Source organism: Scyliorhinus canicula, chromosome 20 (assembly GCF_902713615.1).
Source record: "Scyliorhinus canicula chromosome 20, sScyCan1.1, whole genome shotgun sequence".
Lineage (NCBI taxonomy): Eukaryota > Metazoa > Chordata > Chondrichthyes > Carcharhiniformes > Scyliorhinidae > Scyliorhinus > Scyliorhinus canicula.
Window position 1 is genome coordinate 81,867,319 of NC_052165.1, and position 17,093 is coordinate 81,884,411.

At 47.5% G+C, this 17,093-nt stretch overlaps 1 protein-coding gene across 3 annotated transcripts in view; it reads left to right on the forward strand.

Annotated features, from left to right (window-relative positions):
• The window catches only part of braf (B-Raf proto-oncogene, serine/threonine kinase), a 159,909-nt gene that overhangs the window by 106,395 nt on the left and 36,421 nt on the right, over positions 1-17,093 (forward strand). For all 3 annotated transcript variants that reach the window (XM_038780232.1, XM_038780233.1, XM_038780235.1), the window contains one exon: positions 16,363-16,539. In XM_038780232.1, coding sequence (XP_038636160.1) covers positions 16,363-16,539 — 177 coding nt within the window. The remainder of the gene's footprint in view (positions 1-16,362; positions 16,540-17,093) is intronic.

Genomic DNA, 17,093 nt, shown 5'->3' on the forward strand with positions numbered 1-17,093 from the left:
AGCTTTGTCTCAAACATGGTAGAAAAAGCAGTCTTCCAAAGGCGAGGTGAGAGTGACTGCCCTTGACATCACGGGTAGCATTTGACTGAGTGTGGCATTAAGGATATCACAGAAAATCTGAAGTGAATGAGGGGGAGAAGCTCTCCACTGGCTGGAGTCATTCCTGACACCAAGGAAGACGGTTGTGGTTGTTTGGGGCTAACCACCTCAGCCCTAGAACATTGTTGGAGTTCCTCAGATAGGCTGCTCCATCAATTTCTGTTCCTCCATCATAAGGTCAGAAGTGGAAAGGTCTGTTGCAGATTGCACAGTGTTCAATTCCATGCACAGTTCCACGGACCATGATGTAATCCATGTCCATATGCAGCAAAACCTGGACAACATTCAGGCTTGAACTGCTAAGTAGCAAGCAACATTATTATGGGCCAGGGTTTCGAGAACACCAAAGTATATCATAGAGTTCACATGACTCACAACTTTTAATAGATTCTAAAAGTTATGGGGCGCACAAGGGCACACTTTACAGGAGTGATGCAACAGATATCTAAAATATTTTAAAACAAAAACAATATTTATTCTATGAATCCAGTTAACATTTTATAAGCGCACAGTAAACATCTTATCAACTACCAACACTGACAACCCCCAAAGATACAGTACTCTATAGGCAACCCTTAGTAACATCCATAAGTCAAAGACCCTTTTTAAAAAAGACAGTAGGTTTGCATTCTTTACAGAAACAGTTATTCCTTTGAAATCATCAAGTGATCTGGAGACATTCTTTAGCATGCAGAGAGAGATGCCAAAATACACCTCCTTGGTTTGAATGCAGCTCTCCAACTGAAAGCGAAACTAAAACTCAGAGCCAAAAATAGCTTACAGCTCAAAACGAAAGTAAAAAGCAGAGCCCAGCTCCACCCACACAATGAAATCACTACAGCCACTTGAGAAGACAAACATTTCTTAAAGTGGCATTTCCATGACAACATGCCCATCTTCAACAAGTGAATCAAAGCAGCTTCCCTTGATACTCAAAGCACTGCCATTGCTGAATTTGTCACCATCAATATCCTGGGTTTATCATTGACCAGAATCTAAACTGGACCAAATACATAAATACTGTGGTTACAAAAGCAGGTCAGAAGTTGGGAATTCTACAGTGAGTAATTCGCCTCTTTACTCCCCAAGCCTGCCCACCATCTACAAGGACAATGATGAAATATTGTCCACCTACGTTGATAAGTGCAGTTCAAACAGCACTCGAGAAACTCAACACCACCTATTGCAAAGGAACCATGTTAAACATTAACTCCCTCCACCACAGGAGCACTCTGGAGCAGTGCGCACCATCTATCAGTTGCACCATTATTGACATGCTCAGGGAATTTGTTGAGTGGCAGGTGAGAGAGAGAGTGGGGGTAATAGGTAATTACTCTGATAGGGGATGACTAGTGGTGTACCACTCTATGTTGGGGCTTCAATTATTCATTAATAACTTGGAATTCTCGGAGCTGCCGAGCTCACTCTTGCTAAGAACCTTTAATGAGGCTAAGGAGACAGGAGCCCTCCCCCCGACCATGTCCCGGGCCTCGATCTCACTCATCCTCAAGGGGGGAGGAGCACCGGGTTTCGCTCTATCCAGTCGACCTGCTCCTGTATATTTCGGACCCGCTAGAGGGGATGGGGGCGGTCATGCAGATCTAAGGGACTTCTGGGGTTTCTCGGGGTACAAGTAGAACGAGCTTTTCGTGACTCATGCTAGGGGTCAGGAGAAAAGACTGGGAGAACTCCCGCTCAAGATGGTGGAGAGGAGCTATCGGTACTCAGGTATACAGGTGGCAACGGTGCCAAAGAGGCCCGGCCAACCACGCCCACATGTTCTGGTCTTGCCCCAGACTTGTGGAGTACTGGGAAGCCTTCTTCGAGGCTATGTCCAAAGTGGTGGGGGTGAGGGTCGAGCCATGCCCGATAGTGGCGGTCTTCGGGGTTTTAGACCAGCCAGATCTATTCCTGGGGAGGCGGGCGGACGCCCTTTGCCTCCCTGATTGCCCGCCATAGAATCCTGTTTGGCTGGCGGTCAGCAGCACCACCCAGAGCTGCAGACTGGTTGTCCGACCTCTCAGAATCTTTCCAAATGGAGAAAATCAAATTCGCCATCCGAGGGTCAGACGACGGCTTCCACAGAACGTGGGAGCCATTCGTGCAACTGTTCCGGGACCTGTTTGTGGGCAACGGACAATAGGAAGAAAAGCCGGGTGGCCAAGAATCAGGGGAAAATGGTCGGGAGTCGGGGGAAGGTAGCCGGGGCATGGAGGGGAGAGATGGATGGGGGGGGGGGGGGGACGGCTAAACCTGAGGAGGGAGGGGTGAACCACTGGGGGGAGGGGGGAAGACAGCTAAACTTGGGGAGAGGGAGGCGAACCATTGGGGGGGGGGGTGGCAGGGAAGCGGGAGCCGGAGGGAGGACACGGAATGCCAAAACGTGCATGACATCTCCAGGAGCGGGGAACGAGGAAACTAGAGATGAAGGACGGGAGGAGCGGCAGAAGTGGGGGCGAGCGTGGGACGGCAGTGAGACCCGTCCGGGAAGGGCGGGCGACAGCAGCACACAGCACAGCCAAATATCCCAGTCCGTCCCCCCCCCCCCCCCCCCCCGCAGGCAGTCGCCTACTTATGGGGCCTCACGGTAGCATGGTGGTTAGCATCAATGCTTCACAGCTCCAGGGTCCCAGGTTCGATTCCCGGCTGGGTCACTGTCTGTGCGGAGTCTGCACATCCTCCCCGTGTGTGCGTGGGTTTCCTCCGGGTGCTCCGGTTTCCTCCCACAGTCCAAAGATGTGAGGGTTAGGTGGATTGGCCATGCTAAATTGCCCGTAGTGTAAGGTTAATGGGGGGATTGTTGGGTTACGGGTATACGGGTTACGTGGGTTTAAGTAGGGTGATCATTGCTCGGCACAACATCGAGGGCCGAAGGGCCTGTTCTGTGCTGTACTGTTCTATGTTATGTGGTGTGGGTAATTTTGCCAGATATACAGAGATGCTGCTGTCGAGCTGGTGTACAATGCCCCACCAGTTATTCCATTTCATACGTTATTGTATTTTTTTTTATGTTGGGGTGTGCCCTTCTCCTCTAAATGTGTGTATATATATACACTCGAATATATATATATTCGGGGCAGCAGGGTAGCATGGTGGTTAGCATAAATGCTTCACAGCTCCAGGGTCCCAGGTTCGATTCCCGGCTGGGTCACTGTCTGTGTGGAGTCTGCACGTCCTCCCCCTGTGTGCGTGGGTTTCCTCCGAGTGCTCCGGTTTCCTCCCACAGTCCAAAGATGTGCGGGTTAGGTGGATTGGCCATGCTAAATTGCCTGTAGTGTCCTAATAAAAGTAAGGTTAAGGGGGGGTTGTTGGGTTACGGGTATAGGGTGGATACGTGGGTTTGAGTAGGGTGATCATGGCTCGGCACAACATTGAGGGCCGAAGGGCCTGTTCTGTGCTGTACTGTTCTATGTTCTATATATATGTTTCTTATTCTGTGTACATAACGGTAATTATACCTTGCTCAAAAAAACCCAATAAAAACATTTATTAAAAAAAAAGGTATACAGGTGTCTAGGAATTGGGATGCCCTACGCAGCTCAATCTATCTCGGCTTTTAGAGCAGATGGAGGGAGACTTTAAAAGGTGGGACATGCTCCCGCTTTCCCTGGCGGGAAGGGTGCAGGCCGTGAAAATGACGGTCCTCCCCAGATTCCTGTTCGTCTTCCAGTGCCTTCCCATCTTCATCCCCAAATCCTTCTTCAAGTGGGTGAATAGGATTATCACGGGATTTGTGTGGGAAAACAAGACCCCGCGAGTTAAAAGACTGTTTTTGGAGTGCAGTCGGGGGGGGAGGGTTGGAGCTGCTGAACCTCTGTAGCTACTACTGGTCAGCTAATGCAGCCATGATTAGGAAATGGGTAATGGAGGAGGGGGCGGCGTCATGCAAAGGCACCAGCCTAGGGGCACTGGTAACGGCACCGCTGCCGTTCTCGCTGGGACGATACACCACAAGCCCGGTGGTGGTGGCGGTACTGAGGGTCTGGGGTCAGTGGAGAAGGCACAGGAAGGAGGAGGGGGCCTCAGTTTGGACCCCGATATCGAATAATCATAGATTTGTCCTGGGCAAGATGGACAGAGGGTTTCAAAGTTGGTACAGGGCAGGCATCAAAAGGATGGGGACCTGTTAGGGGCAGCACGGTAGCATGGTGGTTAGCATAAATGCTTCACAGCTCCAGGGTCCCAGGTTCGATTCCCGGCTGGGTCACTGTCTGTGCGGAGTCTGCACGTCCTCCCCGTGTGTGCGTGGGTTTACTCCGGGTGCTCCGGTTTCCTCCCACAGTCCAAAGATGTGCGGGTTAGGTGGATTGGCCATGCTAAATTGCCCGTAGTGTCCTAAAAAGTAAGGTTAAGGGGGGGTTGTTGGGTTACGGGTATAGGGTGGATACGTGGGTTTGAGTAGGGTGATCATTGCTCGGCACAACATCGAGTGCCGAAGGGCCTGTTCTGTGCTGTACTGTTCTATGTTCATAGATGGGACTTTCCCTAGCTTGAAGGCGCTGGAGCAGAAATACAGTCTGCCCCCGGAAATGCTTTCAGATACCTCCAAAAAGGAGATGGGGAAATTTCCGTTCCTACCCCTTCGCAAGATATAGGACAGGGTGGTCTCTGGCATCTGGGTAGGGGAGGGGAAGGTGTCGGACATCTACCAAGAACTGCAGGAGGAGGAGGAGGCTCCAGTGGAGGAACTGAAGGGCACGTGGGAGGAGGAGCAGGGTGGGGAGCTGGATGAGGGCCTGTGGGCTGATGCCCGAGGCAGGGTGAATTCCTCCTCATCGTGTGCCAGGCTCAGCTTAATTCAGTTTAAGGTGATACATTGAGCACACATGACGACGACGAGAATGAGCAAGCTCTTTGGGGTTGAGGACAGATGTGCAAGATGTTCAGGGAGTCCAGTGAACCATGTCCATATGTTCTGGGCATGCCCGGCACTTAAAGAATTCTGGCAGGGCTTTGGAAAGGCTATGTCTAAGGTCTTGGACGCTCGGGTAAAGCAGAGTCCGGAGATAGCAATATTTGGAGTGTCGGAAGATCCGGGAGTGCAGGAAGCGAAGGAGGCCGACGTCCTGGCCTCTGCCTCCCTGGTAGCCCGGAGACGGATCTTGTTAATGTGGAGTGACGCGAAACCCCCGAGTATGGTGACCTGGGTTAGTGATGGCTGGGTTCCTCAGTCAGTGACATGGCTGGGTTTATCAGTTTTGAGAGAATAAAGTTTGCCTTGAGAGGGTCCTTGCAGGGGTTTGCCCGGCGGTGGCAACCATTCCTTGATTTTCTAGGCGAGCATTAAAATGTCAGCAGCAGCAATTTGGGGGAGGGGGGGGGAGGTGGGGAACTGCTCATTTAATGTATATTTTTGTGTATAATGAAAATAGCCACCTTGTTTTGTTAATTCTTTTTTTTCACTGGTTATGTAAAAATTCTGTTTGAGAAAAACTTTAATAAAAACAAATTTAAAAAAAATTTAATTAATAACTTGGATAATGGCATAGAAAGTCATATATGCCAATTCTTTGATGATACAAAGTTTGGTGGCATTGTAGACAGCCTAGATGATAGCATAAAATTGCAAAGAGATATTGATAAGGTGAATGGGCAGAATTGTGGCCGATGAAATTCAATGTAAGCAACTGTAAGGTTGGACTAAAAAAGGATAGAGCAGAGTACTTTCTAAATGGAAAGTGGTTGGACCCCACTTGGAGTACTGTGAGCAGTTCTGGGCACCACGCCTTAGGAAGGATGTTTTGGCCTTAGAGGGAGTGCAACATAGGTTTACTAAAAAGAGACCTGGACGACAGGGATTAATTTACGATAGAGAGGGGCGGCACGGCGCCGAGGACCTGGAATCGATGCTAGCTCCGGGTCACTGTCTGTGTGGAGTTTGCACATTCTCCGCATGTCTGTCTTTTCTCTCTCTCTCTCTCCCCCCCCCCCCCCCCCCTCCCCAACCCAAAGATGTGGAGGGTAGGTGGATGGCCATGCTAAATTGCCCCTTACGATAGAGATTAAACAAATTAGGCCTGTTTGCGCTCAAAATTAGAAGATTAAGGGGTGATCTGATTGAAATATCTAAGATATTAACAGGAAAGACAGAGTAGATAAAGATAAACTGTTTCCTCTGGTTGGAGATTCTAAAACTAGGGGGCATAGTCTAAAAATTAAGGCTGGACCGGTCTATGCGGCGCGGGTAGACAGAGGCCCTGGCGGCGATTCTCCAAGTGTAACTGGCCGAGTTCCCAACGCCGTGGGTCTCTCATGGTCCCACCCATTGAGACCTCGGCCTGGCGGCTGCGGACTCGGGGGGGGGGTGGGGGGGGGGGGGGGGGGGGGGGGGGGGGGGGGGGGGGGGGGGGGGGGGGGGGGGGGGGGGGGGGGGGGGGGGGGGGGGCCCTCACCGTGGGGTCCTCACAGGTGGCCAAGCTATCGATCGTGGGTCACCGATTGGCAGACGCCCGCGATCTCAGGTGGGAGCTATCTTTTTGGTGCCACTTTGCGATGTGGGTCCGCCTTATCGCGTGGAGCGGCCGCCGCAGGCCCCTGCCGTGCGCCTGCGCGGACCCCCAACCGGAAGTGCATGGACGCCTGAAATCACTTGCCTTCAAAGTCCAGTGATTCACCCTGGTTTTCACGTTGGACTGGGGACATAGCTCCATTATTGGAGAATCCGCCCATGGTGTTCGCCCACAGATCAGCCATGATCTTATTTAAATAGAGGGTCAGGTTCAAGGGGCTGAATGGCCTACTCCTGTTACCATCTTCCTATGTTCCCATGTTCCACTTCACCATTGCTCCTTCGACAGATCCTCCTCCTTCCAAACCCACAAACTCTACCGCCTAGAAGAAACAAGGGTAGCAAGGCGCCACCATGTGCAAGTTTCCCTCCAAGTCACAAACCACCCCAATGTGGATGTATATTTGCACAGATGGACTGCAGCAGCTCAAGAAAGTGGCTCACCAGCACCTTCTCAATGGCAGTGCGGGATGGGCAATAAAGTTCATCTTGCCTCCATCCCATGAACGAATAACGGAAAATACATGGATAGGTTGACAACGTTAGAAGTATCTCAATGATGTGATGTCATTAGAAGCATGTGAATGGTGTCCTGTGTCCACTTTCAAATTCTTTCTCTTAATAGTGCATCGTTCAATCTTAGAATCATAGAACATAGAACATAGAACATAGAATCTCTCCAGTGCAGAAGGAGGCCATTTGGCCCATCGAGTCTGTACCAGCTCTCCAAAAGAGCACCCTATCTCGGACCAGTTCCCAACCCTAACCTGATAACCCCACCTGATGTTTGAGCACTTAAGGAGCAAATTTTAGCATGGCTAATCCACCTAACCTGCACATCTTTGGACTGTGAAAGGAGACCGGAGCACCCAGAGGAAACCCACGCAGACACGGGGAGAACGTGCAAACTCCACACAGACAATTCACCCGAGGTCAAAATCCAACTTGGGTACCTGGTGCTGAAATGCAGCAATGCTAACCACTGTGCTGTCATGCTGAAGCTTACTAGGTTATGTTTCATGGGTTTGTTGTCTTTCTTTCAAGGTCTTATTCGTAATGAATGAGTCTGGATTCAGAGTGTCAGCATATTACCTGATTGTGGAGGGCACCACAATTTTGTCTTTATCCTGTGTCAATATATATGCATTCCCATTCTTTCCGTCAAGTAACAGTAATCAGAGATGGAAATCCTTGATCTGTTCTTTCCACACCTGCCGAACCTCAATCCAGATCTACTGAGGCTAAATGTACGCTCGATATGCTGCTGTGGCTGGGATCAGTTATTCAGTAATGTGTAGATTGATCTCTGTTTTCATTTAAGGGAACAGTTGAAATAATTTGTTAACATTGTGGTTGGAATACTAATGACACTATGATAGGAGTAAGTGATGAGCTACATGTCCAAGAAGCAACATTTTGTGACTAAATGGGCCGGAGTACAAGGCTGCTTATACCACAGATCCTATTGGAGGACATGGCAGACAGTGTCCATCCAGCAGTGAAAAGGATCCTGCCTGAACCAACCATAGTTGAAATGTAGACCAGCGTTGAACCCAAGTTCGCACTCCTCCCGAATGACGGGGAGGCTCGGCCAAAATCTCTTTGGGTAAAGTGCAGCTATTCAACTTTGTTTTTAAACAAAACCAAGTTCTTGCATTGATCATTTAATCAAAGCCTTGAAGCCAGATGGTGTTTAGGCATATTTTAAATGCTCCCTTTGAAAGGTGAAGACTCAAGTTGTTGACAGTATGCTCAACTTCTCGAGCCATTTGAGGTACTGTTGAAGCATTTTCAACTGTACCTATAAATCATGAATGTCTTATTGAAGTAGAAAACATCTTGCCTATCCACAAGAAGGATGTTCAGTGTCTGATTGCTACACCCGTTCATGAATCCTTTGAGAAAGTATGCTGAACTCTACCTCGTTTGTCATCGAGATTGATGATTTGGATGTTGTGAATAGTAATGTTCCTTCTGTTGACATTCGCCCGCCAGAACTCATTTTTTTCGCCTGAAGGTGACTGAATCTTTACAGATGGAGATGAGTGGGCAGCACAAGATCATCATTTTAATAGCCAGCAAAGACAGTTAAAACATGCTATTATTTTCACAGTGAGGGGAGGAAGGTGTGCCCCATGTTAAAGGCTTTACTTGGGAATATCATCTGTTATGATACCCTGGGCTAGTGCACGGTTAATTCCAGCTCATCTTGACCCAGAGTTACAGCACAAGTGAATTAACCAATAATGCTTAGAAAAATGACTGAGGCTTTGGCCCTTGGCTGCCCAATAATTACAGTCACCAGGTTTGTACGTTTAAACACAATTACTGTACATCTATAACAAGAACTATAATGAAATATGCAGCAAATACAATTGGTTAACTATTATCTAATTCCTAATTCCCACTTTAACTCCACCCAACCCCCATTCTCTACCTAAACACTCACACACACATATAAGACAAACAAACACAGAGAAGAAAAAGGGTTAAAAACTCATAAGTGAAAGGAAAAAGAGTCTTTGCTTCAGATGGTGGCTTCCAACACTTTACTCTTCTTCAAACCTTGCTATTAGTTTGTGGTTCTTTTGTCGGTTCAGTGGAGGCAGTGGCTTAGTGGTATGTCATTGGACTAGTAATCCAGAGACCCAGAGACTTTCTCTTCGGTCTCAGGTTCAAATCCCGCCACTGCAGATGGTGACATTTGAATTCAATAAAAATCTGAAATTAGAAGTCGAATGATGACCATGAAACCATTGTCGATTTTTGTAAAAAATCATCTGGTTCACTAATGTCCTTTAGGGAAGGAAATCTGCCATCCTTACCTGCTCTGGCCTATTATGTGACTCCAGACGCACAGCAATGTCCATAAGATATAGGAGCAGAATTAGGCCACGGCTCATCGAGTCTGCTCCGCCATTCAATCATGGCTGATATTTTCTCATCCCCCATTCCCCTGCCTTCTCCCCATAACCCCTGATCCTCTTATTAATCAAGAAACTAATAAGACCATAAGACATAGGAGCTGAATTAGGCCACTTGTGGTTGACTCTTAACTGCCCCTCAAGGGCAATTAGTAATAGGCATTAAATGCTGGCACAGCCTGCGATGCCCACGTCCCATGAATGAATAAAACAAAATTCAGGTCTCTGCAGTTTCAGAAGTAAAGTACTCATGTGTCCTTCTGGAGAGAGATAGCAGGTTCTTGCTTCTGTAGTTTCAGAAATACTGTACTCGCAAGCTTTCTGGAGAGAAATAGCATGTTCTGGTCTTTGTTTGCAACCTATAATAGTTTTCCTGTAGATAGATTCATGCAGCTCTGCAAGTTCAGAAATATAGCCTTTCTGGAGAACAAGAGAGGAGGTTCTTGTCTTTTCTACTGCCAGGAGTCAAACTGAAAACTCTTGGGACTCTGAAAAGCATTCCATTGGGATAGGATCCAATCGCCACCTGTTATCGGATCGAGTACAGCCTTTTCGACCAATTCATTGGCCACCAGCCATCACTCAAGCCACGTCCCACCAAATCTCCCTCTCTCTGGAGCCGACAAGTCTGCAGCCTCTTGTTCAAACCAGCTGAGTCTAGCAGAATGTTCTCTCCTATAACTTCTAAATTCTGCTGCTTGAAATAAAGAGACATGTCCATTAATCATCCTTGGATCAAAAAAAACAACAGCAAAATAAAACAAAGGGGAAATAAGGGAATAAACAGGAAATACCCTTGCACATCTTAGAATCATAGAATAGTTACAGCACAGGAGGAGACGATTCAACCTATCCTGCTCTCTGCAAGAGTAGTTCTGCGAGTTCCACTCCACCCTGCCTTTACCCATAGAATAAAAGAATAAAGAAAATTACAGCACAGGAACAGGCCCTTTTGCCCTCCCAGCCTGCGCCGATCCAGATCCAGATCCCTTATCTAAACCTAATTTCCAAGGATCTACTTCCCTCTGTTCCCCGCCCGTTCATATATCTGTCTAGATGCATCTTAAATGATGCTATCGTGCCCGCCTCTAACACCTCCGCTGGCAAAGCGTTCCAGGCACTCACCACCCTCTGCGTAAAAAACTTTCCACGCACATCTCCCTTAAACTTTCCCCCTCTCACCTTGAAATCGTGACCCCTTGTAATTGACACCCCACTCTTGGGAAAAAGCTTGTTGCTATCCACCCTGTCCATACCTCTCATAATTTTGTAGACCTCAAACAGGTCCCCCCTCAACCACTGTCTTTCCAACGAAAACAATCCTAATCTACTCAACCTTTATTCATAGCTATCACCCTCCATACCAGGCAACATCCTGGTGAACCTCCTCTGCACCCTCTCTAAAGCGTCCACATCCTCTGGTAATGTGGCGTACAAATTTATTTTAAATAGGCCTGCAATCTATTTTATTCTGGTATTTATTCAATTCCCTTTTGAAAGCTTTGATTGAATCTGCCTCCGCCACAGTCTCAGGCACTGCAGACGAGATTTAACCAGTCGTAGCATGAAAATGTTGCTGTTGTTTCTTTTGCCAGACCCCTTATGTTGGCCGAGTCTAGTTCTTGACCGTTCTGCCAGGGGCATAGTTTCTCCATATCTACACTGTTGAGACCCTTCATGATTTTGAACAGCTCTGTCAAATCTCTCAACCTTCTCAAACAAGATCCTCAGTTTTTCCAATCTATCCATATAACTGAGGTCCCTTATTCCTGGAACCACCCTAGTAAATCTTTTTGACATCATCTCTAAAGCCTTCACATCCTTCCTCGAATATGGTTCCCAGAATTATACACAATGCTTTAGTTGAGGCCAAACCATTGTTATATAAAGGTTCATCATATCTTCCTTGCTTTTGTACTCCTATTTGTAAAACTCAGGATCCTGTATGTCTTATTAACTGATGTTTCAACCTGTCTTGTACCCTTTATTTTAAATTACCTCTCCTTGTTCTTCATATCAAAATGTGTCATTTCATACTTCTCTGTATTAAAGTCATCTTCCACCTGTCTGCCATTCAACCAACCTATGTTATCTTGGACTTATCACTATTCTCTTCACAATTTACAATACTTCTATGTTTTGTATCATTTGCAAATTTTGAATTTAAGACTTATAGTACCGAATCTAGGTCATTAACCCTATCGAGGAAAGCAGTGCTTCTAATACCCAGATCACCTATTGCAAATCTTCCCCGTCCAAAAAAACACCCTTCACTATGATCTCTGTTTCCTGTCACTCTCCCAACTTTGAAACTGCGGTGCCAGTGTGCCATGGGCTTCAATGGCGCTGAAAAATCCATTATGTGACATTTTAGAACAATGTCTATTCGAAGTCCATGTCCACCATATCAACCATATTACCCTCATCGACCCTCTCTCTCTTCGCTCTTTTAAAAAAACTCATCAAAGACAAAGCTGCTTTATATTATAGAATCATAGACCATCAAGCATAAAATGAGGCCGGTGGTGCAGTGGTTAGCACTCTTGCCTCAGCTCCTCTGACCCTCGTTCAATCCCGGCCCTGGGTCACTGTCCGTGTGAAGTTTGCACATTCACCCCCCCCCCCCCCCCCCCCCCCCCCCCCCCCCCCGTGTCTGCGTGGGTCTCACCCCCACAACCCAAAAAGATGTGCAGGTTAGGTGGATTGGCCACGCTAAATTGTCCCTTAATTGGAAAAAAGATGATTGGGTACTCTAAATTTATTTCAAAAAGGATAGAATGGGGCCATTTGGTCCATCATATCTGTATCTTATCCAGTTAGTCCCACTCCACTGCCTTTTCCTATAACCCTGCAAATGTTCCCCCTTCAAATTTTGGTCCAATTCCCTTTTGAGATTATTGTTGAATCTGTTAAACAAATGCGAAAGTGCCCTGGATGTCATGTGGTGAATCCCAGTCTAACCTGGGTAACTTGATGTCACCAGCATCTTCAATATAGATCACATCAATCTCCAGATGATTGAACAATGGTATCTGTTTACTCAAATCCAAAGTAGACCAACTTGCTTGTTTCTGGACAAGCGCAGACAGGTAGAATAGGTGAAGATGACTTGAGCCATGTAAGATTCAACCTCGCACAATTTTGAAAGTAGCTAAACAAGCTTGAAAGGAGGCTACATTAAAGGATGTGGCACACTCGCCTAGCCTGTCTAAATGCCACTCTGTCCAAAAGTTGCTGAACCAGGGTTAACATGGTCCACAGAATGTGTGACCTGTGTGCAATATGGAGACCTGAACCAACATGGACAATTGCACCAATTTGGAGCCTTTAGCTGTTCTAATTCTGTGTGCATTGCCTGGTCTCCCATGTGTGCACTCAGCAGTTGAGACAAACAATACCGGAACTAAGTTGGGCAGCACGGTAGCTGAGCATTGAGGATAGGGCAATTGCTTCACAGCTCCAGGGTCCCAGGTTCGATTCCGGCTTGGGCCACTGTCTGTGCGTAGTCTGCACATCCTCCCCGTGTGTGCGTGGGTTTCCTCCGGGTGCTCCGGTTTCCTCCCACAGTCCAAAGATGTGCAGGTTAGGTGGATTGGTCATGATAGATTGCCCTTAGTGTCCAAAATTGCCCTTAGTGTTGGGTGGGGTTACTGGGTAATGGGGATAGGGTGGAGGTGTTGACCTTGGGTAGGGTGCTCTTTCCAAGAGTCGATGGGCTGAATGGCCTCCTTCCGCACTCTAAATTCTGTAAATAATGCCCAGCCCTAGAATACACTCGGGTGCCTCCCTCAACCCAATGTCAGGGATGCCATCAGTACCGTGAGGTGGCACAGTGGTTAGCACTGCCACCTCACAATGCCAGAAACCCGGGTTCAATTCCAGCCTTGGGTGACTGTGCGCCGTTTGCATCTTCTCCCCGTGGCTGCGTAAGTTTCCTCTGGGTGCTCCAGTTTCCTCCCACAGTCCAAAGATGTGCAGGTTAGATAGGATTTCGGAGTGTCCATGTAGACTGCATGGGTGACTGGCCTCTTTCTGCACTGCAGGGTTTCTATGGATTCTACTGCTGCGCTTCTTCTATTCTTCACTCTAATTAAAGCAACAAAAATATACTACTGTGGGTGGATGTAACAGGAACTGCTGCTAATTGCAATGCTTTGTATGAATATCAGTACATAAGAATAGAAGCTGGAGCACGTCATTGGGCCCCTCAAGCCTTCTCAGTTGGTCAATAAGAGCATCGCTGATCTGATTGTAAAAGTAAGAGTCGCTATCATCCCTTTGAGGGGGGGAGCTGACTGGTGGTGATTTAACTTTAGGATCACCACATCTCGGGCGAGGGGCAAGGTTGAGAAGTTCATGAATAACCTCAGCTGGTTCGGGGATTGAACCGCGCTGTTGGACTCGCTTTGCAGCAGGACCCAGCTGTGCAGACAGCTGAGCTAAAGCGGCCTCTGATTTTGGTCTTTACTCTCCTGTCTACCTCCCATAACCCTTGACTCCCTTGTTAATCAAAAATTTGTCTAACTCAGTCTTGAATATATCCAATGCCCCAGCCTCCCTTGCTCGCTGGAGTGAATTCCTCACTGGGGAACTTCATCATCACTTCCATCTTAAATAGGACACTCCTTATTTTGAAGCTATCTCACCTCGTTCTAAAGTCCCCCCACAAGAGGAAACATCCTCTCAGCATCTACCCCGTCAGACCCTCTCAGAATGTTATATATTTCAATAAGATCACCACTTACCCTTCTATACTCCAGTCCGTACAGGCCCAACCTGCTCAATCTTTCCTGATAAGATAACACCTTCATTCTAGGAATCACCCAAGTGAATCTTCTCTGAACTGCTTCCAATGCAAGTATGATCCCGGCTTAAGTAAGACCAAAACCGCAAACAGTACTCTCGGTGGGGTCTCACTAAAGCCCTGTACAGCTGCAGCAAGACTTGTACTCGAGCCCCTTTACAGTAAAGACCAAAATTCCATTCGCCTTCATAATTACTTGCTGTAATTGGGTGGCACGGCGGCACACTGGTTAGCACTACTGCATCACAGCACTAGGGACCCAGGTTCAATTACGGCCTTCAGTGATTGTCTGTGCTGAGTTTGCACTTTCTCCCTGTGTCTGTGTGGGTTTCCTCCGGTTTCCTCCCACAGTCCAATAATGTGCAAGTTAGGTGGATTGGCCATGCTAAATTGTCCTTTAATATTCAAAGATTAGGTGGGGTGATGGGGTTACAGTGATATGGCTGGGGAGTGGGTTTATTTAGGATGCTCTTTCAGAGGGTTGATGCAGACTTGATGGGCTGAACAACTTCCGTCTGCAATGTCGGGATTGTATGATTCTACAGAATAACTATTAAAAAATGTTGCATACCTCTCAAAACTACATTCTAACTTTGAAATTTCCATGTTTCTCCCCCACTCGCCCATCAATCTCCTGTTGGCATTTCCCGGTTCTTCACAAATGTAGATCTCACCAATATTTCAATACGTTTCTCGCAAAGTTGTCGATTCTGCTTGGCCATATTGTTGGAGGTTTTATCACATCTTCCCGCCTCAACCAGTCAGATAATCTTCCTTCCCAAATCCAATATTTTTATAAAACTGACACTGTAAAGTATTCACAGTAGGTAGATTGTTTTTTTTAATCTCTAAGGTTTCTGGGTCGCTGCCAGAGGTATCCAGGCAATTAATTTTCAGCTCATGGAGTCTCCAGGGCAATCCTGGTTTCTAATCCTGGGGGTGGACACATTCTCTATGTACGCACAGCTGAGAACGGCAGGTATACATTCTCCTATCAAAGCAACGTAAGCTCAAGGCATTTATTTCTGTCAAGTTATTAGCTGCTCCCAGGGCTGGGACCATTGGTTGTGTCACATTAGCTGGGCAGTGTCTGTTATTGGGTGGTGTGTGGGTTCACGTTTAGTTTTAACGTTGAGGCCTAGCTGATATTTACTGTCACGGGTTGTACAAAGAATGGCGGCTTGGCTGAGAGTGTCTCCAAGCTCAACCCCAGCCATGGGTTAGTGACTGCAGGAGGGAGGAAATTGGGTGAAACAAAAGCAGGGTGATTGGTTTATCATCTGAAAGAAACGGTGTGGAAGATTGTGTCCAGTTGACTTCCCATGAACATTGTCCACGCTCCTTTCCCCACTCGCACATCCTCAGTTGAATGCTATCTCTTTCTTCACTCCCCTTTCCCCACTGCGTTCCACCTTTCTTTCTTTCCTCCCCTTCCCCTCCTCTCCACCGTCTCCATTTCCCCTCCTCCCAGTGCCACCTCTTCCCACTCTCCCAATTTCTCTCCTCCTCCTGCTTCACCTTGCCTCCCCTATTGCATCCCCCATTTCACCCCTCCCCATCAGGTCACTTCCTCAGCTTATAATGCCCCTCCCCACACTGCAGGCCCCATCCATGTGTCCCCCACTTTCTCCTCCTCTTTCCCCCTTTTCCCTGCCACGGCTCATGACACAAAATTAGCTCAGAAGATTGGATTACTTCATTGTGGAGGCTGAGCAGGTAAAATCTTGTCAGTAAATGGACCAAGAAAACCATTATTGCACGTTACATGAACATGATCTTTGGGGTGACATGAGATGGAAATAAACACACAGGAAATTCTCATAGGATCAGATCTCCTAATCCGTAACGGTCTGTTCCCTTCTCTGTAGATCCTGTCCCTTCTATCATCATAGTCGGATTCACCTGGCCTGCCCCAGTAATGTAGTCCAGAAGACTCCGATATTGAAAGGTTTGCATCACCTTCCCATTTTGAATGGGTGGCATTTGCTGGATGATGAATTAATGTGAACATTTTTTTTCCTGCCTAGAAAAACCCGGCACGTTAACATCCTCCTATTTATGGGTTACACCACAAAACCTCAGCTTGCCATCGTGACGCAGTGGTGTGAGGGTTCCAGTCTCTATCACCATCTTCACATCATCGAGACCAAGTTCGAGATGATCAAGCTCATCGACATTGCCCGCCAGACTGCCCAGGGCATGGAGTAAGTCCAACATATTATCGCCGGCCAGATAAATCTGTTTGGAACAGCTGAGTGTCTGAGTCACAAAAGGAAAGCTAGGAAGGAAATTGTAGTTTGTTTTGCAGATAAGTGGGTGGAAAAGTGACCCTCTCCCCACTTGCTGAGTACAGTAAGAAGTCTTACAACACCAGGTTAAAGTCCAACAGGCTTGTTTCAAACACGAGCTCTCGGAGCGCAGCTCCTTCCTCAGGGCTCCGAAAGCTCGTGTTTGAAACAAACCTGTTGGACTTTTACCTGGTGTTGTAAGACTTCTTGCTGTGCTCACCCCAGTCCAACGCCGGCATCTCCACATCACTTGCTGAGTGGGTAAAGGTTAAACTTTCCAGCAGACCCCAGGCCCAGTTTCTGCTGACACTTGTTTTTCAAGTTTACAAATGAAGTGACACCTTTGGGCGAGGTTAAACTCCCCAAAGGTGTACCATAGCATCACACTGTGCTGCCAAGGGAGGAGAAAGCAGGCTTAGAAATGGAAATATACGGGGCTGGATTCTCCGCTGGCGGGATTCTCCGTTACC